General features: G+C 39.6%; 3 protein-coding genes across 7 annotated transcripts in view; 2 read left to right on the forward strand and 1 right to left on the reverse strand.

Moving 5' to 3' along the window:
- Positions 1–4,810, forward strand: part of hmox2b (heme oxygenase 2b) — a 9,784-nt gene extending 4,974 nt beyond the window's left edge. For all 3 annotated transcript variants that reach the window (XM_015025792.1, XM_015025785.1, XM_015025801.1), the window contains exons 5-6: positions 2,167–2,290; positions 2,381–4,810. In XM_015025792.1, coding sequence (XP_014881278.1) covers positions 2,167–2,290; positions 2,381–2,508 — 252 coding nt within the window. In that variant the 3' untranslated portion in view covers positions 2,509–4,810. The remainder of the gene's footprint in view (positions 1–2,166; positions 2,291–2,380) is intronic.
- A 796-nt stretch (positions 4,811–5,606) lies between these two features.
- On the reverse strand, positions 5,607–11,720 carry dnaja3a (DnaJ heat shock protein family (Hsp40) member A3a). 2 transcript variants are annotated; one of them, XM_015025817.1, is made up of 11 exons: positions 11,470–11,719; positions 10,674–10,810; positions 9,648–9,731; positions 8,956–9,150; positions 8,712–8,864; positions 8,482–8,629; positions 7,438–7,502; positions 7,176–7,304; positions 6,963–7,078; positions 6,771–6,868; positions 5,607–6,287 (listed from the first exon to the last, which is right to left on the reverse strand). In XM_015025817.1, exons 1-11 carry the CDS (start codon positions 11,675–11,677, stop codon positions 6,265–6,267), a joined length of 1,356 nt encoding a protein of 451 aa, XP_014881303.1. In that variant the 5' UTR covers positions 11,678–11,719; the 3' UTR covers positions 5,607–6,264. The 2 variants fall into 2 exon arrangements, with proteins under 2 accessions (XP_014881303.1, XP_014881311.1); XM_015025825.1 differs by lacking the exon at positions 5,607–6,287 and adding an exon at positions 6,504–6,638 and having other exon boundaries at positions 11,470–11,720.
- Positions 11,721–12,336: 616 nt separating this feature from the next.
- The window catches only part of LOC106942524 (mitochondrial import inner membrane translocase subunit TIM16-like), a 113,403-nt gene continuing 101,244 nt past the window's right edge, over positions 12,337–24,495 (forward strand). The window contains exons 1-7 of one of the 2 annotated variants that reach the window (XM_015025832.1): positions 12,337–12,502; positions 13,853–13,949; positions 14,635–14,712; positions 15,047–15,117; positions 15,723–15,909; positions 16,861–16,937; positions 23,810–23,860. In XM_015025832.1, coding sequence (XP_014881318.1) covers positions 12,443–12,502; positions 13,853–13,949; positions 14,635–14,712; positions 15,047–15,117; positions 15,723–15,909; positions 16,861–16,937; positions 23,810–23,860 — 621 coding nt within the window. In that variant the 5' untranslated portion in view covers positions 12,337–12,442. The remainder of the gene's footprint in view (positions 12,503–13,852; positions 13,950–14,634; positions 14,713–15,046; positions 15,118–15,722; positions 15,910–16,860; positions 16,938–23,809; positions 23,861–24,495) is intronic. The other variant, XM_015025845.1, reaches the window with a different exon arrangement.

Raw genomic sequence — 24,495 nt, forward strand, 5'->3', positions numbered from 1 at the left:
TTCAGCTTGGCGCTGTTGCACTTTACCACACATACACGGCCATGGAGGAGGAGATCGAGAGGAATAAGGACCACCCCCAATTTGCCCCCCTGTATTTCCCCGCAGAGCTGCACCGCCATGAAGCCCTGGCCCGCGACCTGGAGTATTTCTACGGTCCGGATTGGAAGAGCAAGATCAGCTGCTCTCAGGCCACCCAGCAGTACGTGGACCGCATCCACCAGGTGGGGCAAGAAGACCCGGTGCTGCTGGTGGCCCACGCCTACACTCGCTACATGGGCGACCTGTCAGGGGGGCAGGTGCTGAGAAAGGTGGCACAGAGAGCTTTGAAGCTGCCACCCACAGGGGAAGGCCTGGAGTTCTACCAGTTTGATGCGATCCACAGCGCCAAGGCGTTCAAACAGCTGTACCGAAGCCGCATGAATGAGCTGGACCTGGACGTGGCGACAAAGAAGAAACTGGTGGAGGAAGCTGTTAAAGCTTTTCATTTCAACATGGAGGTGAGAGTCTGAGGCAGCTGATGAATCGAGGCACTTTTACTGGTCGGAAACCCCCCTCCCCGATTTAAATAGAGGTATTATAGAAGTGGGTAATCATTAGTGCTATTCTAATGGAATTCTGTTTAAAATGCACTTTGTTGAACCATTTGTATTGATTTAAACTGTAGTCACAACCAGCAAGTTTATTGTACTGTATTCTATTGGGAATTTATGCGACTACCATCAAAATCGTCACTGGCAGTGGGAAAAAGATGCCTCATTTTCATATTTCTTTACAAAAACAAACCAATAAATATGCATCCATGCTCCTGTACTCTTTTATCCTTTAATGAAATCCATTAGTACTGATTGCTTTCAGAAGTCCACTTGTGTGCAATTCAAACCCAGCTTTAATACAGCTGTACTGTTGAGGCCCCAGAAGTTAATTTTAGATCTAATTAATGAACAAGCGGCATCATGAAGACGTATAACCTGTCGCAGCTGGCAGGTATTGGAGAAAGTGGTGTAGAAGATTAAATGTGTGTTGATTCTTAACACAATTTCTACAGTGAAAATCGATGTTGGAGGGCAACTTTATACAAAACCTGTTACAGAATGCAAAAGACTTAAAACTGGAAGTTTAGATCAAAGCATATTTACTTTGACCTACAATATTTAATATTTTGCATATATGGGCAAACAATTCTTACCCGAGAGACAAACAACAAAAGACTTGCAGCTGTAGTTCTGGCCAAAGGCGGATCTGCAAAGGATTGACTTGAGGACGCAGATTGTGATTTGTAAAACGTTTTGAAAACCACACATCATTACCTTCTACATCATCATGTTTCTCGGAGTGTTTTCTGCACAGTGATCTTCGCTTGAATCAGAAACATCGAGTACAAACAATTAATTGAGTTGGAAAGTGGATCTGGGAACTAAATCAAATCCAACTCGACCATGTTCTGGTTGTGAATCAGAAATCACTCTGGTATACTAATTGAGGTGCTCAGTAACAAGCTGTCCATTAGCAGTAAAGGTAAACACAATGTGTTCCTTTACAGATTAATGTATTCGTACAATAAATAATCATGTTCTCTGGCAGATGTACAGCACTGTGCGTGTGAAAGATTTAATGCGATATAAACCACCAGAAGCATCAAATAAACATTAGTACTACATTAACCTGTCTGTCACTAGAGGACCCAAATTTGGGTCCTCTAGTGACAGGGGTGTCAAACTCCAGTCCTCAAGGGCCGCTGTCCTGCAACTTTTAGGTGTGCCTCTTCTGCACCACACCTGAAAAGAATAATTAGGTCATTAGCAAGGCTCAGGAGAACCGATCTACACAGGGAGGAGGTAATTAAGCCATTTCATTCCACTGTTTTTTACCTGTGGCACATCTAAACACTGCAGGACAGCGGCCCTTGAGGACTGGAGTTTGACACCCCTGTCATTGTGAATGACAACCTGAGACCAACAGGTTAAACACACACAACATTGACATTTTTCCAAATGGAACTTGGAAATATCAATAAGATGGCTCCTCTTAAAAAACACAAAGCAAAGTGTAAAGGTTCAAATTCTATTATAAAATATCAATCCAGGTGTTGCTGTTATACAACAAAATGAAGATTAGGAGAACTTTTGCAAGGTATGGTATGAACTAACCTAATGTTTGCTGTGGCAGGTGTTTGAGGAGTTAGAAGAAATCGGCAAAACAATTCAGGAGGATGTTCAAGATGCTGGCATGTCTGTTCATGGGGAGACAGGAGGAGACATCAGCAAATGTCCATACTATGCTGCCAAGATGGGTAAGTGAAGAGTGTGTTGTTCTAAAACGAATCGCTGGATGACTGTTTGCTTCTTCTTGAACGTGGTTTTCTGTCTCCGTTGCATCGCAGCAGCGTCAGGGGGAACAGCGTATTTTGGTCAGCTGGTCATGGCCGCTCTCAGACACCCGACGGGACAGGTCCTGTTTGCCACTTGGTTCGCCGCCCTGGCTGGACTGGCTGCGTGGTATCTGATGTGATCCGGCTGTTACCCGGCTGCTGTTAGAACAGAGGAGCGGCGAAAAGAAGGACAGCAAGGAGCCTGGAATACTTCCACTAACTGACCATTTTATAAAAACATTCAAATCAGGTCTGTGCGTTTGTGTTTTTAGCTTTGTAGTGGTAGAATTTCAGGAGTGTGATCCACAGGACGAATAGGGCAACAACTCCCTCCACAAAGCACACATTTTACTTTCTTCTTCTAAATTTTTTTTTCTTCATAAAAATGTAGATGTTTTTCTTATTTCTCTACCTCCAACACGCTCTCCTTCCATTTGGTGCTTTTCAGTTCTGGTGCATCTGAAGTTATGTTATAGCTGCTTTCTGACGGTAGTAGACCAGCTGTTATAAATAAATACTGTAAGTATGATAACAAAATACAATACTGTTGCAAGAAAAATAGTCAATCCGGATGATGCTCATAATTAGATGTATGCTTTAAATCCTTCAGAGCAATATGAAACAAAGAAGTACTTTTGTACAACAAATATAGTCAATTCACAGTGCTACTTAAAAACATCCATATGCTTTAAGCTTTTTCAGTTTATTTGTAGGTTGCAACCAAAAAAATAACATTTATTAAGTTTTTGTTTTAGACCAATGCATTTTTGTCTAGCTCATTATTAAATGAAGAAGTACCATGACTATAAAAAAAAAAAAATTCTGCATCAAAAAAAAGCTACATTATGTGATAGATTTTTTTGGTCTATCATAAAAAATCTTAACAACTACCCAGAAGTTTACAGTTATAGCATGACAAATTGTAGTAAGGTGTATGGTTGCCTTTTAAAGCCGCTCTAAAAGCAGAAATTGCACTTAATATCTGGATATATAGTGCTCAGGTTTATTGTGGTGACGTAAAGCCATTCAAAACCCCTAGCTGAAGAAACAGTTCTCATTGACTGCACACATAAATATGTATTTATGTGTGCGGCGTGGGTGAGAACAAACGGTTGAGGGCATGTCTGTCTGTTATTCTATAACATAATTACTTTCGACAGGCCTAGATTGAAGCGACACCCTCCTCCTCTCCCCCAAAAAGCTGTAACTGATCACATAATGGTGCATTAGCTAATGAGTTCAGAGTGAGCTCAGAAAAATAAAACGGTAAATCGTATCTGCCATGTACAGTAGGTGAGGCCTTGATGAGGCAGGGTTTAAATGGATATGCATCCATTTATTTTATGCTGTGTGTTTTTCCCTAAATATAATGTGAAAATTGTCACATTTTATTGTATTGTCGTCACACTCAAATGTTTCCAAGACGGTCGTATGTCTGCAATGAGACGGATGGTCGCAACCAAGAAAAACCTTCTTTAAAAGTGCAGGATTATTTGACAGCATTTAAATTCCCATAATGGTGAATCAGTTTATTAAATACAAACAATTACTCTATATTGTAGTGCGTGCTAACTTCAATTATTCTTTTGTTTCAGAATCACGTGATGGCTAAGCCAATAAAAAGCAGTCTCTTTATGTGCATGCTCTAATTTTCTAAATGAAATATGTTATCGCTTACCTGCAGCAGATTTACCTCGAGATAACCGAGTGGGCGCTTGGGATAAACTAATATATTGATCCTGTACCAGCTCAGCTCTCGTTTCTTTATCCAGTTTTGTGGATACACGTTTAACGCGTCACCTCTATTGTACAACGTGCTGGAAGAAGATTCCCATTAAAAACTCAGCTAAGCTTCGTATTGAGTAGAAATACTTTGTGCTGTAATTACACTGAAAATGTAGTATCCGCCCAGATGGAGTGTTGATATTTTAGGAACCTTTTGGAGTGGTTTTTGTATTGATTACCCAAAGAAATGTGCTGTTTCTCAAACGTCTGCCTGGTTCATGTGCACAGTGCGTTTGCTCTCGCGGAGAAAGACTTGCAGCACTTCCAATGCTGGCGCAGCTGCCTGGTTGCAAACATGCCGAAGGGAGCGATTGGGTTTTGTTTTTGAAAGTCTCAGGTTCAGGACAATGAAAGGCATATGGTCGGGTAAAACAGGAACAGTTTGAAATGCTCTTGTAAGCCCATGTTTTATTGCTTTCTCATGGTTCAAGCATGAAGTGCGCGTCAGTATTTCTAGGACCTACTGAAGGGACACAATCTGCAGCCATAAATGAAAATGTTTGACTAATACGTGCTAATTTGTAATTCTTTTACTCTGCTCCTAATTCCTTTGTATTTTATTGGAGCTTTGTGACTAGCTAGAGCACTTTTATTGTACGAGTGAAAGCCAAGAGTTATATTGTGTTGTCGATAACAAAATAAATGGTTTTACTCTGCATATTTTCCCCATTTTTTGTCTTTACTTGTACATCTTGAACTTTCTCACTGCATGATGCTGCCACTACCACGTTTATTTTGTGGATATAGTGTTCATAATCATAATGCAGCATTCCATTTCCTCCACATGCGTTTCAGAGCACCATGCAATATTTTCCTTCCACTTCACTATTTGTGTTGGTCAATTACATAATGCCTCAAAATCCATTGAAGTATGTGGATGTAATGTGTAAGTTGGAGTATAATTTTGGAAGGAAGCGGAAAGTTTTCCCCCAGAAAACTTGGTATGCCCAGTAGTTGGGGCTGTTGTGTTTTTGAGTTAAAAAATGTCTAAAGTTGACAGGAAATTTGAAAATATCACTTGATGATTATGTGTTATTGGAAAATTAATATCTGAACACCAACTATAAAATCTTAAAAAATGCAAACAAAAAAAAAACAAAAAAAAAAACCTTAAATAAGCAATGCTAAGGGGGGTGGGGCAACAAGTAAAGCCTGGTGACCCGCCAGGCTTATAATACACAGTGGAAAACCCTGAAAGCAGCACAGCCTCAATAATGTTAAAGTGACTTAATCACTTATTAAAATGGATAATGACCAAGATAAAATGATCAGATGTTCATAAATAAATCATCCTTTGACTTTTTTTTAAATTGTTTTTTTACAATTTAAAAAAAAATTGTAAAAAACATTTTTTTTTTTTTTTAAAAACAGCCAAAAACATTCAAGCAGCTCTAAGTTGACCTACGCTGGTAGAAATTCTCCACACAAAAATATGACACTTAAGAGTTAGAAGTAAAACAGAGGAGGTTTTATTTTTAAAACCAGCCCATATATTTAAAACTATACAGAATATAGTTTAGAAATAATACATGGTTGAATTCCTGTTTTACTACTGTTACATAGAATTTTAGAACTGTTCAAAACTAAAAATAATTGACAGTTTACAGTTCAGGAAAGCTCGTGTGTCAAATTATCCAACGTATAAGACCTTCCTGCTTAATCTGAAGCTGTAAGCAGACGTTCAACTGTCAGAGCTGAGTAAAGAAGTGTAAAAATAAAAAGACAAGGGTCACATTGTAGTGAGTTAGCAGGATTTAATCCTAAACAGACGTAACTGTTTTTGTAGTTTTTTACTACAATAATTTATTACTTAAATGGTATTTGCCTTTAGATTTGCATTTTGGTAAACAGATGACCAGCATGCACTGAGTACTAAGACACACTCTGCAGTGTGGTGCGTGGTGTCGTTGGCAGACTGGCACATCCGCAGATCCACGTCAGCAGGGGAGCAGAGAAGATGATCCTCAGGATTTTTCACTACAGGACTGGGTGGAAAGCTTCTTGGTCATCCATCCAAAACAATAAACCAACACTCCAAGTCTCTCAGTCTTCTGACCCTCTTTACATTTATACTGTCCTTGCTTTGTGCAGTCCTCTTTTCTAAGTCGGGCTTAGTTCCAGGAGGATCTCTTACCTTGGGACAAAAAATAAAATACAACAAACTTAAAATTGCTGCTCTGTAAATATGACAGTCGGGATGCTATTAATTAGCTGGACGTATAATTCAATGCAAGAGAACATGCACAACTGTCTATGACAGCCACAAACCAGATGACTATGAAGTGCCATGTTTTGTACTATAGCACACATGGAGACGCGTCTAAAGCAACTACTTTCCACAAAAAGCCATACCCGGTTTATGGCTGTCAGGAAGAGCTAAATAATTTCTTTAACTTGGTGAGGAAGCCCTCCTCTTTCAACTCTGCTTCCTTCTCGACATGCCTCCTTTTCCCTGCCTTAGACTGCTCACCACTGCTGCCCCCACCTGGACAGATATTAACACTGCAACTAAGTATAACGTGTTGCAAAAATTCCCATTTTTAATATGGATTTTCAGTAGCTGAGGGAGGGAAAAAAAGAAAAAAGGAACTATCTTGGAGTGAGACGGTCTTCATACCTGTGCTGGTGTTGGTGACTCCATTCACCGTCCCTTCTACATCGGTCTCATCCTCAGCGAAGCTCGTTAAAAGAGATTTCTGTCTATCTGTCAAAGTCCTACAAAAGAAAATTCATTTAAAGTTGTATTTTGGAAACCTCACAGTTTTCCAGTGAACTTTATAGAGAAACAAAGACATCTATGGAGTCTCACTTTGGTATTTTGACTTTGACGTGGATGTAGTGATCTCCAAAGCCATAGCCACTGACGCGAGCAATTCCTTTCCCTGACAGACGGATCCTCTGGTCAGTTTGGACACCTGCAGGGATCTGGGGATGAAAGAAAAATTGCCTGTGGATCTTTCAACTGTTAAAGCATGAAGCTGTAATTTTTTTTTTTTATCAGATTAAGTCTATCTCTACTTACTGACAAATTAAGCGTTTCATAAAGTCCTTGTGCTCTTGCTGTGCCTCCCAGAATGGCTTGAGCCACAGAGACGTAAAGATCAGAGTGAATGTCTGCACCTTCCCTCCTGAACACAGGACTCTTTTGGACCTGGATAAAATAAAGATTATACCAAAGAGTCCAACGTTTGAATGCAGCACACTTTATACTGTCTGACAAATGTTAAACTTGAAATTCACACAAGATAACTTCTAGTCATGTCGTCTTTGCAGTAAATACCAACCCGAAATGTAATGAAGATTTCCTTCTTTCCGACTGGCATTCTGACCGTCTGACCATCCTCCACTCCTGACAGGGGAAAAAGTACAAACAATAATTCAGTTTGTTTTTAAAATCCTCTGAATCTTGCAGGTGAAAATTTTAACCGTCTCCGAATCATCTGGTTCCTGAGAAACGTTTCAGAGCTTTGCACCATGACTCAGTATTTTATTTTATGCAATAGACTAACAAAAACGCTAAATGCCGAGTGCAGTTGACATGATGGTGGCAGCAGGATTATGCTGATAAAGATCTGTGTACCGAAGCTCAAAATCAACTCCTTGACCTATTGTCAGTTTTTAGACAACACTTTCTTCAAACAGTGGTTCAGGTCAAGAAGACACAGCAATCAATACCCTTCTCAAAACAAGGAAAGCTTGACTTTTTTCCATGTTGGAAGTGAAAAAAAATCTGCCAAATGAACTACTACTTTTTGTCAATAGTGTTTTGTTTTTTTTACTCAAAACAAAATCCTATGTTTTGCGTAAATATTACTTGTGAGTTTTCTCCTATTCCAAGCGTATTGAGGTATTTGCACTAGAAACTAAAATACTTGGTAAGATTCTGTTTTTGCAGTGTATGCAGGACAAAGCCAAGTGCTCCTCTGCATGGCTGGCCACTTAAGGCATTAAAGATGAAAAGCTTCCCTCTTCCTCACCTCACCTGAACCCAATTGGGAACTTGTGAGCAGTTTTTAAACTGGAAACTTTTCCATTAATATTGGGCACAAAAATTAAAGAAAAAAAGAAAAAAAAAAAAGAAATCGGACTCAAGGCAAACAGAACCTGCAAGAGGCGTAAAGTGGTGTTTTTAAAGTGCAGCTGAAGAAGTGCTATGAGGTTTACTTATTTATTGAACCGTTAATGATTAACTTCAATGTTACTACAAGATTCAGGTATTCTACTAAATTTCCCTGCTCAACTACGATAAAAAGAAAGAGAGGAATAATTTAGGCAATACAGACTTTGTGAAGGATTGGGAGCTGAATCGATACTTGAGTGTAACTGACCTGCAGGGACAGGAACAACCACAGTCTTCCTCTGCTTGGTTTGTCCAGATCCACGGCAGGTGTTACAGGGAGTTGAAATAACTGTCCCTTTCCCCCCGCAGCGCCGGCATGTAGAACGCATCACAAACGGTCCTGTGTTTATCGTTTCCTATAGGTACGGGGAGAGGTCTCTTTTAGAAGTATAACCTAAAATCGCATAGAAAATGGAAACTTCATGTAGGAGTTCTTACCATGCCGGAGCCGTTACAGTGGTGGCAGTGCTGAACCTTAGTCCCCGGCTCATGGCCTTTCCCATCGCAGCGCTGGCAGGTTGCCTCTATGTTAACAGACATCTCCTTATTCACTCCCTTTGCTGCCTGGGTGAACGTCAGCTCCATGATGTACTGCATGGAAAACGGAGGGAACTTCAGAAAAGGTGCTAAAAGGCAAACAGCTGATCGCAGCGTTGCTTGGCTTTCTGTAAATCTCACTAACCTCCTGTGGCTGATCAAATATGGCGTTGAAGTCTCCGAAGCCACGGCCTCCCGAGAATTCGCCAAAGATTTTGCGGAAAAGCTCCTCCGGGTCCACATGGCTGGCCTGTCCACTCCAGTACTGCTGCTGTCCTCCGGCCTGACCCGCCATCCCGTACGTGTCGTACTGCTTCCGCTTCCCTTCGTCACTAAGCACCTGAGGAGATATAAAGAGCAAGGGTTAAATCCACATTAAAACTCATAGACGAGACTTTTCCCACCAAAACACAGGGAAATCTACTTTACCATATTTGGTAAAGTAGATTTTGTATTTGACGGGGTGTGCATAAGACTGACATGACACCGTCATAAATGTGAATGTTGTCATGAAGTGTCATTCGGTAAATAATGACACTTTTAATGCAAAGTTGCTTTAAAAGTTGCTTTGGAAGTCCATTAAAAGTGCTAACTTTGCATTAAAGAGTCATTATTTACAAAGTAATACAAAGTTGACACTTCTAATGGACTTTTAAAGCAACTTTGCATTAAAAGTGTCATTATTTACCGAATGACACTTCATGACAACATTCATAAAGGCTCCTTCATGTTCATGACAGGCGCTGTGTCATATTTATGACAGTGTCATGTCAGTCTTATGCACACCCCGTCAAATAAAGTGTTACCCGATATTTATTGTAAGAACTGAAAGCAAACCTCGTATGCTTCAGCCAACTGTGCAAATTTTTCTTTTGCTTGCGGGTCGTCTTTGTTTGTGTCTGGGTGGTACTTTTTGGCCATCTGTGAACAAAACAAGACAAAAAGTAAACATCAACTTCTGTGATTCTTGCTTAGGTTGCCATTATGCATGTCCTGATCAGGATTCTGCCCCCTGCTACCAATCAGATTAATATAGGAACGGGCATTTCCAGATACACAGTCTCAGCCCAATACTTTATTAAAACTGATGCTATGTATACATGCATAAAAGTGGCTTTAAAGTGTGGCAAAAATAAATGACAGCAACAGATATTTTGTCTCAAAAGGAGCTTCTGCAGGATAGCCTTGTGTTTAGCAAACAAGTATATGCTGAAGAGCTAGTCTACCGATAGCATGTTTTGTCTGTTTTGATATGACCCGTTCATAATTCCTCTCGTAATATATTTCAGTGTAGTTCATTTCCTACATTGACTGTAAACACTGTAAAAGTGTAAGACTGTTAAAATGCCAGAACCAAGCTGATTCCTATGTGAATTAAATATGCTGCTGGGCTTAAAATACATGAAAGTAGGCTGTGATTTTATTTTTAGATATTAGACCGCACCAAATTGCAGCTCCGCATCTCTTTGGGATTGAACAGACACAAAAATCCCAGACAATAGGGATCTAGAGTATAGCTGCAATATTTATATATGCAAATTCACATTTGCTTGCATGGATAATTTTGAAAGCTGATACATTTTAAGTGCTAATAGTTCACTGTCTGCAGGTCAATAATAAATTTGGCCATTTGGATGGAATGTAGCTGGTCTTGATGCCACAACTTATAATTTTAATAGCCAAGAAGCTAAAGGCCACAGACAGTAGTGAAGACTTTGTGAAAATATAGAAAATGTCAGGCAAATGTTAAGTTAAACTCATAAATCAGCAATAATATTGCACTGCCACATTTACCACCATAATTTCATATCATAACATTGGGAGTTACAACTACGCCAAGCTGCACATGAGGCGAGATCAAACCTGGTAGTAGGCTTTCTTGATCTCCTTTTGGGATGCGGTGCGAGGGACTCCAAGAATCTGATAGAAATCCTGCTTGCTGCTAGAAGAGGCGCTTGTGTGGAAGGACAGCGTGTAGAGAGCATGGGGCGACTTCAGACCTGAACGTTGGCCAGAAAAGTCAGAGGGTAAGTAAATGACATCTAGAAGTGTTACAAAGTTGCAAAGCAGCTTATTTTTCATAGTTCTCAGTTAAAATGTTCAAGTCTGTTTGGGTCTCAGACCCAAGACCTATAAAAGTCTCTATAAGCTTATATTGCAAAAATGTTTTGTTCTGATTTTCTTTTATTTTTTTAAAAATAATTAATATATATGCGATCAGTAACTGTAGTAAAAAATGACTTCAAAATGGCACTGAACTTTATTGGTTAAAAATAGGGTAGTGTTAAAGGATTTCACTAAACTGTATAGAACTGATTTGGCACTGCTGATTTTGCTTTATTGTACTTGGAGAGCAGTCAAAAAAAAAAAAAAACAATACAAGCATAATTTGCAACAGTTAAAGTACAAACAAAATAGTCTCGTCTTTGCTAATGTCACTTAAAGACTGCAAAGTTAGCAGGAGTGATTACATCACATTTTATGAGGTAGTTCGAGGTACATGTATAGATGTTAAAACCTTATTTCATCGTTGTAACGTTTGTAGTTAGATATTACTTTACGGTTATCCGATTATTTTAGGCCGTGTCACTTGAGTAAAATGATATTATTATGGTACATGTAGCTTAGCTTATTTTAGCTTAGCTGATGTAGTTCTCACCTGACAGCCCTCTCAATGTCAACGCTTTTCCTGCTCCACCGCAAAACAAGCTGCCCCCACGCCACAACTTCTCGGCTCCCACAGTAGAAAAACTCCGGAGGTTTCCATGGTCAGAAGACAGAACGAAACCGGCAGCTCTTCGAGGTCCAGAGGACACGATGACTGCAATCCAGCGTGAGGAGCTGCGAACGGCCGAGGACGCCATCATGCCGACAGTCACCACCGCTTGTGAGACTGCGCATGCCTGGGAAAACGGTGTGGGCGTGCATAGGAAATAGGGAAAAAATAATAAATAAAAAAAACAACAAAAAACGCTTTTTTTTGTTACTTTTTAGTAAATTATACGTCAAGCACTATAGTTTTTCAAAAGAGAGGAAAAATATATTTATTTGCAAAAACAAATCACATGAAAAAAATTGATGCAAACGTTTTATTCTCCGAGGCTGCACGTTTCGGAACACCGTGTCGTTTAACCACAGGATCGTACGTCGATATCGCCGCCTTATTGTGAGTGGCATTTTTGTTAGACATGCAAAAACTTCTAAAATCCCGGTCTGTTTTACAGTTTTGGGTTCGAGCTACTGTATGTGTTACTATATGTGGTCTGTTTTGATCAGAGCTTGGCAGGTCCTAGCTATATGTACTCTGTTACATTTATTTTAATAAGTTCATGAAAAAATATTTGTAGGGGTACAAATATTGACACACAAAAATACATCCAGTCTGGAGAGTCTTCTGGTTCGTGGTTTGTTTTCCTTTTCTGAGTCCCCATGAAAAAAAGTCTACAACTGTCACTGGTTTGAAGGGGAAATCGAAGACACCGCCCAGTCGTTCGGCTCGGCTGGTAGAGCAAATCGAACGAACACCGCGCGGCGAGCCAAAGCTGTCAGCTGCAGCAGCGGCAGCACTCTCAGCAGTACCAACCAGCTCGACAGACACCCGGAAGGCACGAAAGTCAATTTGGGAGAGCATTATGAATCGTTTTAAGACCTCCAAATTCAAAAACACCACTCCGAAGGTTGCCAAGAAAGAGGTGAGTAGTGAACCCGCTTCTGGATAGAAACAGTTCTCTTGGCTAGCACTAAATTGCTGAGCTACTTTTGGGGAGGAACGCCTGCCTGTCTGCTTGCAAGGGATGTTGAACTTCCTGCATCTGGGAGCCTGTAGTAAAGAGAAAAATATGAATGCACTTGCTACTAGTGCCTATTTATATGTATTTGTCAGCCTTGTGGCTGCATTTCAGCAGCTGACCTTCGTCAGACGTTGTAATGAAACCCATTGTTAAGCTTTTGTTTTACTGATTTGTAATTTTCCCGTTGTAATTGTTGCCCACTTTTGAGTTTTGTTGGGATGCCGCTGAGATTTTTTTTAAGCTCTCAGCCATGGGGAAAGGAACGTATAAATTTCAGTAATCGACATGTCTGGACCAGAATTCATGTGTCTTGCATACAAATAAGCCTTTGAACCCATTAGTTCCAGGTTACAGCGCCTGCACAACCCGTGTATGGAGCATTTTATGCAATCTACTGCCTCCATGCAGACAAATGAAAGCCTTGCATGCACACACCCACCCATAATCAGTGGATGTCCCCCAGTCTCTGCACACGCAGCAGGTGGTGCCTTGCTCCTGTGAATGCTGAAGCAATAATTCTTGTAGGCATGTAGCTGTTCCGAGCCATGTGCTTTCATTTCATAACGGAATGCAGGAGCAGAAATAGGACGGGAGACGTAAGGAGCACAGTGAGGCAAGCAAGGAGCGGTTTGAGGGGCTTGACAGGAAAATAAAGACGAGTGGGTGTTGCTTGATTGAATATTCATAGATGAGTTGGTCCAGCTTTCGTTTGAGGGAAACAGACGCTCTCTTGCAACACTGCCGAGCCAGTTTCTAATCATCTATGCAGATCTTGTTGAAATGTCTTTGAGGTCTTAAGTGAAAACAAACCAATATGCAGGTTTATAGGAAAAAAAAAAGATTAATAAGTGTTCCCTGAGCAAAACTATTAATGCCTTCTTTATTCATACTGTTAGAGTTGCTTTTTGTTGTTTTTTGTCCAGCAGCTTAGCAGTAGTTATTGGAGCATGTTGTACACACATGCTGCTCTTGCCATGTTAACGTTATGTAAGACCTTTCTCTGCTGTGCAGTGAAAGGAGCACTTCCATTTCCTCTGCTCTGTGCTCGTTCTAAAACTCTAAAGTGTGTGTACACTCAGCTAGATCCTTCCTGTTTATCGCTGGCTTCTTTTTCTTTGACGGTTGTTGCACCAACTTGGTCACATGCTCTCCTCCCTGTCATTAAGCTCACACTTTTTTCTTCCCATGTGTTTCTTTTTTTCCGTTCATGCGTGGGTTTCCTTATTTTTGCCTCTTTGTCTGTAAATGTAGGGATGGATTAACAATATCCACGCTGGCTCCGTCTCCTGCCAGGGGAGCCACATCACAGCAAGCTCCAAGCTGGTGGCTTTCAACACCGATCAGGCTGGTATGGCTTTAATGTTGTGGCAAAATAAAAAGACTGTCTTTAGATCAGACATCTGCAGCTGTTACGAATGAAAGATACATTTTGCCCAGTTTCCCTGCAAATGTTGTTGATGACTGCTGAACTCCCTTAAAATTAAGATAGCCTTGCTTATATGTGGAAAAAAGAAGCTACATGTTGTAAAATGAAAAGCAATTGTCTTGTGCGCATAAGAACCAAAATATAAGTCTGAACTCCTTTCATGAGCACATAAAACAAATTTTTCATTATGAAAAATATTTGATGCAAACTAAACACAAAACAGAATTGCTCCAGTTTTTTTCCCATATTTTTTGTAAAATGAAAAAGTTACATTGAAATAAAAAACAGATTTTGAAATTAACAAAAGCTAATATAAAATATACCCTTCATAAAAAAATATAAATCTGAAAATCTATGTTCCTAGATGCTCTTATTCCACTCCAGTTTCTATCTCTTTCTTTCCAGTAAATAACTGTAATACTATTTTGTGTCGGTTAATCACATTGAAGTTTTGGGGTTATTTCACATAACAAAATGTGTAATGGCTAAAGGGGTAGGAGTTATTTTTCCAGGCAGTGTTCAGGCCTCATGAACCTTTTTTTGGTATCAGTAAATGGGTTTTATTGTGTGATTTCTGCCAGGTTTTATGTATTGCATGTCTCTGTAGGTGGTGGGATGGTGGGCCTGACCTCAGTCAGCCCTTCGGATGGCCAATGGACGGTCACCCAGATCTCCTGCCATTCCGGTACTTTTCTCTGTTTTTGTTTAATTTCATGTGATGCAAATAAGTACATGGGTCATCACCATTCAGATTGTGTGAGTGATTATAAACAATGTGCTTTTTGCTAATACCAAATTTTTTCTGAGTTATTTAGTATCTTAAAGCACATAAAGAGCCACATTTTGTGCAAAAATTATACTTGGAATATATCTGACGTCCTGTGTAGCTTATCTTTAATGAGTTAAGAACATATTGTGTTTTTGTAAAATAAAGAAGTGCAGACAGTGTCTAAAAATAAAAGCTTGACAGATAGGACCCATATCATTGTTTTTAACTTGAGTTTTCTTTTCTCCTTCAGATCTGGTGACTGATATGGACTTTTCTCCCTTTGATGAGTGTCTCCTGGCAACCTGCTCTGGGGATGAAACGGTAAGCTCTGCAATGTCCTACTTTCTTCCCAACTTTGCCATTATTTGTCCCCTTTATCTTTCTTTCCCTACCCTACCCTTCAGTATCCTCCAGAATATTTTTTTCAATTCCCCTTACTTCCAAATGTTTTCCTGACATAAAGTTTTTTGTGATCTCAAAAAAAAAAAAACCAGGAACCTCTTACGGTCTATTATGCACAATCCAGACCTCATTGTATTTTAATTCACATTGGAAACCTTCCCTAAAACCTTACTGAGACCATCCGTCTTCTGACAGATGTTATGGTACAGTCTTTATCTGGTCTGAACGGAGTCATAGTTTTGTTGTAGTGTCATAAAACATAAAGTTCATAACTAAACCCTATAGCATGACTTGTGTATCTGAATCTGACATTTCCCTGTGTTAAATCAGTAGTCATCACCTCTAGCTGTCTTATCTACACTGAGAAGAAAATGAATTGGCATTAAAACCTTGACAAGGCGATATGGTCACCCGAATTCTTCACCATTCTAGATGGAGAAGAATGTCAAACATTTACTAAGACCGTTGCCAGTAAAAACAAATGGGAGATATTATCCTCACATCTGACAGTCCTGTGTGTGCAGGTGAAGCTGTGGCGTTTGTGCGATCCAGAGCAGGAGCAGCCCAGCAGTCCTGAATTGACTCTACAGCCAGGTCAGGGCAGGCTAGAGCTTGTGCACTTCCATCCCACTTCCTCGGGCCTGCTGGCTGTTGCAACCACCAAGTCTCCTCTGATTTGGGACACCAGCAGGCAAGATGCGCCTCTTGCAGGTAATCGCATTTAAGTTTCTGTGTGCCCTGACGAAATTAAACTACGTGTCTCAGAAAGTTTTGTCTCGTTGTACATTATGTATCATGTCTTCAGTCTATGTCAGTTAAAGCCATGTTCATGTTGTTTTTATGTGTAGCAAAAATATGTATTTGGTCTGGAGTGAAGCAGTAGGTTGGCTTTTTTTTTTTTGGTGGAGTATGTCTGACTGACCTGCCTACATTTTACAGCCCTGTGGCTCTGTCTAAGTGCTGGAGCAGCAGAGGTAATGTTTTATTTCGCAGTCCTGAGGCTAATCTCCTCAGGCTGGCCTCAGGATGCACTCACTGTACTCTGGCCTCATTCACCCCCCTACCCCCATATTTTGCTCCCCTACCACAAACACTGCACACCCACTCCACCTCCCCATGACAGCTGACCTGGCTGCTGCTCACTGCTGATCCAGCATCTCATGAACTGCTCCCTCCACAGAGTCTTTCATTTCTTTCATTTGTTGTTGTTATTTTGTGGTCAAGGGGAAAAAATATAAGGTTCATACTTTAAAAAAAAAAAAAAAGAGTAAATCTTTATAGGAACACCCTTTATTTTTCATCCTTTTGTTTCTTGGTGTTACAAAGAAACTTCTCGCACGCTGTGCTGTGCTCTCTTCTGACACAGCAGAGTTTTGTACATCAATGCTTAAACTTTTCACACATTCTTATGTAAATCATCTGCTCTGTCTTTGTCCTTTTCTGAATTGTTTGGCTTCATCTTTCCTTGTTTTTCTGTGGTGACGTCTTCAGAATATTATTTTTTTTTTTTTTGTCACGTCTCTGTGTTTATTGTCATTCTTTGTTCACCATTCGTGTTGTCATGCTTCCTCTTTTTCCTAAACTTTTTCCGTTCCTGTCTGATCTTTATCTTGCTGTGTTTGCTGTTCCCTTTCACCTTAAATTGATCGTCTATGTTCGCAGCCTTGGAGCAGCACAGCGACCAGTTGCAGAGTCTCAGTTGGAAGCGGGACGGCTCCCTTCTTGCGTCTTCCAGCAAGGTGAGGCTAATTCAGTGCACCAAGATTAGACAGGAGACATGAGCATTGCCTGATTTGTTTTAATTAATCTTGCAAATAGACAGTTTCACGTAAACGTTTAAGATGATCTTGAGACTTATGTTTTGAGAATGGCTTTGGCTGCTCTTCTACTTATTTTTTTTCTGTCTTGTATCCTTCTTAACTCTATAAGAGATAATAATGTTCATTTGGCATTCTCTTTTTCTCAAAGTTGTGCTCATCCATGTAAAATGCCAGGATTATGTGATGTTTAAAAGGAAAGTATTAATCATTTCAAAACTTTGCTCTACTACAGTATGACATTTATCCTGGAAAATAAGCAATTGTGAGGAAATATGTAAAAACAATAAATAAAAAAAGATGGCAATGACCTTGATACACACCCTCAAATGTTTATATAAAGTCTTTTCAGTTTACGTATAACATCAGTTATATTAACTACAGGTAATACTAATAAATAGGACAAAATTACAGAATATATGTAGGAAAACATGGACATAAAAAACTTGACTTTCCTCCAAAATTTGTTGAAATGTTGAAAGCGAAGAGGCCACTAAGAAGCCGTTAGCAGCACTGAACCAGCTACAGAGAAATCTGTGTTTTACATGCGACAACAATCATTACTTTGCCATATGTTTGGACTGGAGTGTAGAGTTACAAGACGGATAACAAAATGTCCATATCTGCCTAAAATCTGTAACTGTAATCCTGAGTTATGGTCAGAAAACATACTACATTATTCTGTCATGTTGCTTCTCTTGAATTGACCTATTATATTGTACTGTAAAAGTGATTTCCATTGCATTTAATTGAACAGCACTAAAGACCAATCAGTTTTGAAACCAAAACTATACCACTTTTATTAGAAACTGAAGGATGAAGACAGATTTGATCTGTATAGCATCCTCATGAATCCAGATCCACATCCAAGTCAACAAAAGAACAACTCCTCCAGACAAAAAAAAATGTTTTTAGACTGATACATTACCTAAATCTGACAGAAAATATACTGCTCAAAAAAATAAAGGGAAGATTTCACTTTAATTTTGTGTGTGGCTCCAAATCCAGGCCTCCACTGGTTAATAAATTTTATTTCCATTGATGATTTTTGTGTGATTTTGTTGTCGGCACATTCAACTTTGTACAGAACAAAGTATTCAATGAGAATATTTCATTCATTCAGATCTAGGATGTGTTATTTGAGTGTTCCCTTTATTTTTTTGAGCAGTGTATATCTTGTCTGGAGATTCCCAGACGATTGGTTTGGTGAACTTTTGCTACATAAAACTGACAAATACTGACTTGTGAAGATGTCGCATGGTAATGGAATTCAACCTAAGAAGATTGAATGTTTTAATTCATTAAAAGATGCTTCAGCTAAGTATTAGATTGAGCATGTGCACACTTATCTAATGGAGTTCCTAAACTTTATATATACATATATTTCTCCATTAAAAGGTTAGTTTCTTTTTTAATGAAATTTTACAGGAGATGCATTGCATTAAATGCTCAATCTTTAGTCAATTCGCATATTTTCAGTTTTTTTTTTAATTTTTTTACTAAGATTGGCACAAGAGTGACCTCACAAAGAAAAGAATGGCAGAAGAACTTTTTAAGCATTCCTAAAGTCCTGAAAAAGTAAAAGCTATGATGCTTTATACTTTGCTTTTAAAGAAAGCAAAGTAAACGTTTAAAACCATCATTTTTCATTAAGAGGTTTATTTGGACCCAGGAGCCATTTGCTGCAGTTACAGGTTGTCACCACTAGATGCTGCCACTGAACCATATCCACCTTCTCAGTTTGGAGAATTCAATCAAAATGTCAACAAGGTGAAGCTCATAAAAGAGGGCGGGAATGGCGTTCAGCATTGGATTAGGAATTATTGAGACTTTTTCAAAGGAAAACGGGGGGAAAAACTTTGATATCAGTTCAATGTAAAAACTTTAATTACCAGTTTTGTTACAGCGGTGAAATAGTAATGCCAAAGACATTATTATGAAGGGCCTGAGGAGATTTTCCTAAATGAGATTGGAAAACTGCTTGGAAATTAAGAAACTAATGGAAACAGGCTGTGTGTGAAGGTTTAGTCACTCGGGGTTGTAAATCTGTCTCATCGCTATCTGACCTTTCAGTCCCTGTACCCAGCATAGCTTAATGGCCTCCTTGGTCAAACAACTTTTATGTTGCAAAGCTTCAGTGTTTTACACATATTTATGTTGAACATCGTAAACCGTAAAGAGAGGGTAATTTATTGTACAAGATAAAAAGGTCCTTCTCTATATTAATGGGCTTTCTATTAGGTTATCGTGAATTAACAGAAAGAAAAAGAAACGATTAAAATTGTTCTATAAGTACAATGTGGGACGTTAATGTAAAGATACTGCTCAATAAGGTAGAATATAATTGAAAAGTTATTTTATTTCAGTAATTGGTTCAAATAATGAATCTAATTTTCATGTTTTTTTGTGTTAATTCTTTTGATTAGCAATGATCTTCTGTGGTTCACAGTGCTTGTTGAGTCTCAGTGACTTTCTGCTTGACAGCTGACAAGTCAGCATGTTTTTACTGGTCCTATGCAATATTCTAATGGTACTACATTTTGATAAATTTATATCTATAAATTCTCTTTCTTTATTCATATTTTTATGACTTGTATTGATTTTAATAATCCTAACTGACCTAAAACAGAAACGTTAAGCTTGATTCCGTTACTTGAAACATTAGGGTGATTTTAATTATTGAAATTAACTTTTTATTGATATTCTACTTTCATGATTCATGTTTGTTCTTCGACTTATATCTTATTACATACCTAGAGTGACCTTCTCTTTGCTTTGTTTCTTTGTTGAAATCTCAGTGGCTGATGGGAAAATTTATGTGAGGCCACTGGATCCTACATTAGACCATGTGCAATGACGCTTTCTCATCCTTGAGAACAAATGACCTTTGACACAGAAATGTACCAAGTTCACCTATTTAATAGGTATGATTGTTGGTTGGCTGCCCCTAGTTTGTCTCTTTCTGACAAGTAACAAATTACTCCAGCCATCACAGGATTTGTCCAAACCATGACATTCCCGACAGGATAATCATCCTAATCAGAGCTACAAGCTTTACTGATGCAGCCTGAAAGATCAAGACACCTGAGAAGAAAGTGTGTGTGTGTTTGAGGGCCTCTGAGTTTTTAGCCATGTTCAACTCGGGTGTCATTTAACTAAAAGGGCCGCTTTCACTCCCTTCAATTGGAGTTATTAAAGCAAATAGAGCTTGCCAACATGTGGGTCCAATCCCCGGCTCCTCTGTAGGGTAAACACCGGTGGGGGAAGATGAAGGGAATACCCCGTCCCCGAAGAGCAGTAATCATAACTGGCCTCATTTGGACTGAAAGAAAGGTGTGTTTATGGCACGTGTGTAGGAGGAAAAAAAAAAAAAAGAGAGAGAGATTCTGTAAAGTGCAGGCAAAGCTACAGGTAGTGTGAGTGACAAACAGGATCAACTATTATGCTGCCCAGACACCATGCTGTAACGAATACTAGATAAAGAAGCTACAGTCTCGGCAGGCTTTGACCCGAGTAACCACGGGAGACTGGGAACAGCAGTCTGGCAGTGCCGTCTGTTTGACGAGTGCAGCGACTGATGGAGAGCGCTGCCGGGTGAAGATTCCCAGCGTCTGTGTGTGTGTTCGGTGCGCAGTGAAAACTCATCAACGGCAGCTTGAGAGTGACGCGCCGCCTCTTTGATTAAACAGCTGCCGCATAAGCACACCCGCACAAATCCAGACGCGGCCATGCAGGGCTCCCATCTGTGCATTTATGAGTTTAGGTGGTATGTGTTTTTCCATGTGTGGTGTTGTTAGAGGGATAAGAGAGAGTGATTGTTTGTTTGAGTCTGTGCATTTATGCAGTTGTTTGGCGAGCACTTCTGTTCATGAATAGCCCCTCATTTGTGTATTTGCACAGCCAGATATTGTCCTCCTTTGTGTGTTGTTTGCACTGCAACACTTTGGTTGGTTATGAGACCCAAAATGCTCACTACTGTGCACCTCTGTGAAACACGGTGTGTGTTTTGGATCACAGAGTACCAGAATTTTGACTATTTCTCAGTCTACTACAGCAGACATAGACAGAATACTGTTAATTTATTTGAGTGTTTTAGCACATCATTATAAGAAATGCTTTGGAAATCATTGTTCCACATTTGGACAAGTTTGTCACACTTTCTTTGGATGTCTTTGGTTTCATGTCTTTTGGAAAAGTGTGTATACTGCTCGAGCAGTTCTTCACTGTGTCTCTCCAGAACTGGGAAACAGCATCCAGGAATAGTTTTAGGGAAAATAACACACCACCGTGTAAGACGCCCAGGAAAACTGGGAAACCGCATCGGTCCCTAGCAAAGTATTTGCCATAATGTTATGTTAATTCATGTAACAATGCTTACCACATAGTAGGGATGATTTTCTGCCATAGCTATTAGCATTTAAGTAATGAGATGAATTTAAAAAAATACTCAAACTCATCAGAACTTTAGACATGTAATCATTTATGCTCTTTTTAAAATTAAATTGACTTTATAGGCCATTATGAGGATCTATCCTCTATTTATATTTTTATGCAAGTACATTTGTATTTAATTATTCCAAAGCATAATTGAAGGTAAGCGAAGTAAAATTTTGATAATAGTTTCTGAACCATTCTAAGCTCCAGTTTGTCCCAATGTTTTGTTTGTTTTAAGAATTTTTTTGGCTCGATTTCCTGTTGTTTGATAGTGAAATAACAGAAAAAGGAGACTGTGAGAGAGGAGAAAGACATGTTGCAAAGGTCGACAGGATGAGGCTCGAACCTGTGATGGCCGCATTCAGGACTGAGGCCTCTATATATGAGTCGCACGCTTTGCCCGTGCGCCATCACTGTGCTCTGTCTCAATGTTTTTAATTGGGTTTGCAAGAAATAAATTTACTAGAATTGTTAACTAAAGCTCGGTGGAAAGAACAGGTGGAGTCTTACCCAAAGGACATGAGGAGGAGATTTGTTTGAGTGTTGTTCCTGGACTGCTCTCTGAGCCCGGAGCTTACTCCCAGGTCACAGAGGCCTGAAAACAGACCTGGAGGGGCATCATATTCGTGGGTGGGCTGCACAAAGACAAGTCAGATACCAAAAACCACCCAAAAGAAAACAAAACAAAGCAAAACGGTTCATTATTCATACCAATGTTTACTATTGATGCCAAAAATTGCAAATAGATGCATCTTGCAATTGCAGAAAGGATCAGAGTGGAGACGAAGTAACGCTCTGTTCAAATTTTTCCAACATGTGTTTTTATGTGAAAGGATAGCAGGATAGAAATCACAATGATTCTTGCTCAGTGTGTCCAAGTGGAGTTTTCTGTGTTATAGTCAGCCTCCTGATTCCCTTTGACATGTATATGTTAGGTGTGGCATGGTTGAGCCTAAGTGCTTAGAAGCATTACCTGCTATCAGCTCCATGTGTCAGGCGGTTGCTGTGATCATAGTCACACAGCAGTATTGAGTGACACAGCTGCAGACACATGCGTCTCGCACAGCCTGATCCCATTAGGCATCATTTCCTTTCAATCACATACAGTTCCCTATGATTGGCTGCTGTGGCGGAGACTGTGTGTGTGTTTTAATAGACTGGGGTCAAGGCATACGAGGGCACAGAGAGGTCACTGGATTTTATTTGCTGATGGTGAATCAGTGAGATTTTTGCTGATTGAATGACTAAACTCTGAGCAGTTTTGTTCTTTGTTTGAATTACGCTAACGAGGAGGGACCACTTGTTAATACTTTCAATATGCATCATTAATATTCTAGCTTTTTATGTGGGTTGCATGAAAATTCTGTTGCCAACTGAAAAGTCTGTAATTTCTTCCACATTTTCTTTAAGGCAATTTTGAAAATCCTGAACTCAAACAAGCTATCTGACCTCTCTTACGTGTTAAACTTCTTACTCCTCAGCTTGCCTCTTATGTTATTTCAACTTAACTTCAGAATCTTTGTATAAACACAGATCTGGGAATGAAAGTAATCCTCATGCAGAACAAAGAACACCTAGGTTTTAGAGTTTAGACTTATTTGAAATTTATTTGATTTGCTCGCTGGTCGGCCCAGGGTTCTGTGGTGCGTTTAATAAGCCTACAATACATACAGCACGGAGAAAGCCAGATGAAAAAATGCAATATCAAGTTGTGTCAATCTTTTTATGGTCTCAATGGAGGACTTAGCAGCTTATGCCAACATGAGGCATGTGAGAGTTTGATTCAGGACTCGGCATACAGCCATGGCTTGTGCTATGGCTGCACCCTCATCACACGCACATTGGACTGGCATCTCTCAATTTTATTTGTTGCAAAGCTCTTTGTGTTTTGACTGATATTTGCATTCTGACCAGATAATTTTCTGACTGTATCAAAAAGGATCTAATCAATAAGCAACCTTATATGATTTCCCTGCCATACAGACATTTCCATGATAAGGCCCCTTGCACATAAACCTCCGATTTAAAAAAATGGGGGAAACGTTTCTATGTACATTACATTGTATTTGTGAAATATTTTGAAAGCCATGGTTAGGTTCCACTTCTACCATCTTTATGTACCTTATTCTGCCAAATACGACTGTAATAAATTTGAAGTGATCCAGCAATGTTTGGAAGGTTGTTGAGCTCCAAGAGACTTAGACATTTAATAGCAATGCCTTTACATATGAATGTTACTGATCAAAATTGTTGTTGTTTTTTTTCATTATAAACAATGTCTCATTTACCAGTACAAAGTTTTTTTATAGCCCATTCCATCCCTTTTCTTTTGTTTTTAATCTTGCTTTCTTCTCCTGCAGGACAAGATGTTGCGAGTGTTTGATCCCAGAGCCCAGTTGACACCTGTTCAGGTAAGACCACCAGACTTTGATAAATCATAGGAGGAGTTATGATCTTCTTGGTCTGCTAGTAAGAAAACTCCTTCCTTTCGAAATCACTGTTGTATGGGTGTAATCACCACTGGTCATTCACCACTATTGGTAAATGATTATATAGTGGTCATTTACCAATAGCGGTGAATGACGCTAATCGTTAATGCCCATCGCTAATAGGAATTAGTGATTAGCAAATGTTTTTTTCCCCCCATAATGTATGTACTATGCGTGTTGACAGTATCATGGGTTGCTCCCACTGGCCACTCAGTGACTCATCTTGCTCTAATTTATGAATGTGGTGCACATGGTGGAGTCCCTGCCCTCAACTTCCCACGGTACCCACCCCTCTCTGATACAGTGTGAACTCAAAACCCCCTTTTTTTTTTTTTTTTTTTTTTTTTACCCTCGATGTAAATCTCTCACTGACCCCCACATCTGAGCCAACGGTTGCCATCACAACGAGCATCAACGGGAAGGCAGAGCTGTCGAGCTGTTTCGGAGCTGAGAGGAGAAGAAATGGAAGTGTCACGAGAGGCTGCTCACCGTAGAGCAAATATTCTCACACATTTTGGTGGTGGACCTCCCAGTGTGTTTTAATTACTGGGATGCTC

The sequence above is a fragment of the Poecilia latipinna genome, unplaced genomic scaffold, assembly GCF_001443285.1.
Source record: "Poecilia latipinna isolate Pla-1442-1.1 unplaced genomic scaffold, P_latipinna-1.0 Scaffold96, whole genome shotgun sequence".
Classification (NCBI taxonomy): Eukaryota; Metazoa; Chordata; class Actinopteri; order Cyprinodontiformes; family Poeciliidae; genus Poecilia; species Poecilia latipinna.

What these genes read in the sequence shown, in the direction of transcription:
- dnaja3a (XM_015025825.1), bottom strand. Translation starts at nt 11,677, where the DNA reads ATGATGGCGTCCTCGGCCGTTCGCAGCTCCTCACGCTGGATTGCAGTC. An exon ending in GACATTGAGAGGGCTGTCAG is followed by an intron (nt 10,811 to 11,469) that starts GTGAGAACTACA and finishes GCCAACGTTCAG; the next exon opens with GTCTGAAGTCGCCCCATGCT. An exon ending in TCAAGAAAGCCTACTACCAG is followed by an intron (nt 9,732 to 10,673) that starts GTTTGATCTCGC and finishes TTTTGTTCACAG; the next exon opens with ATGGCCAAAAAGTACCACCC.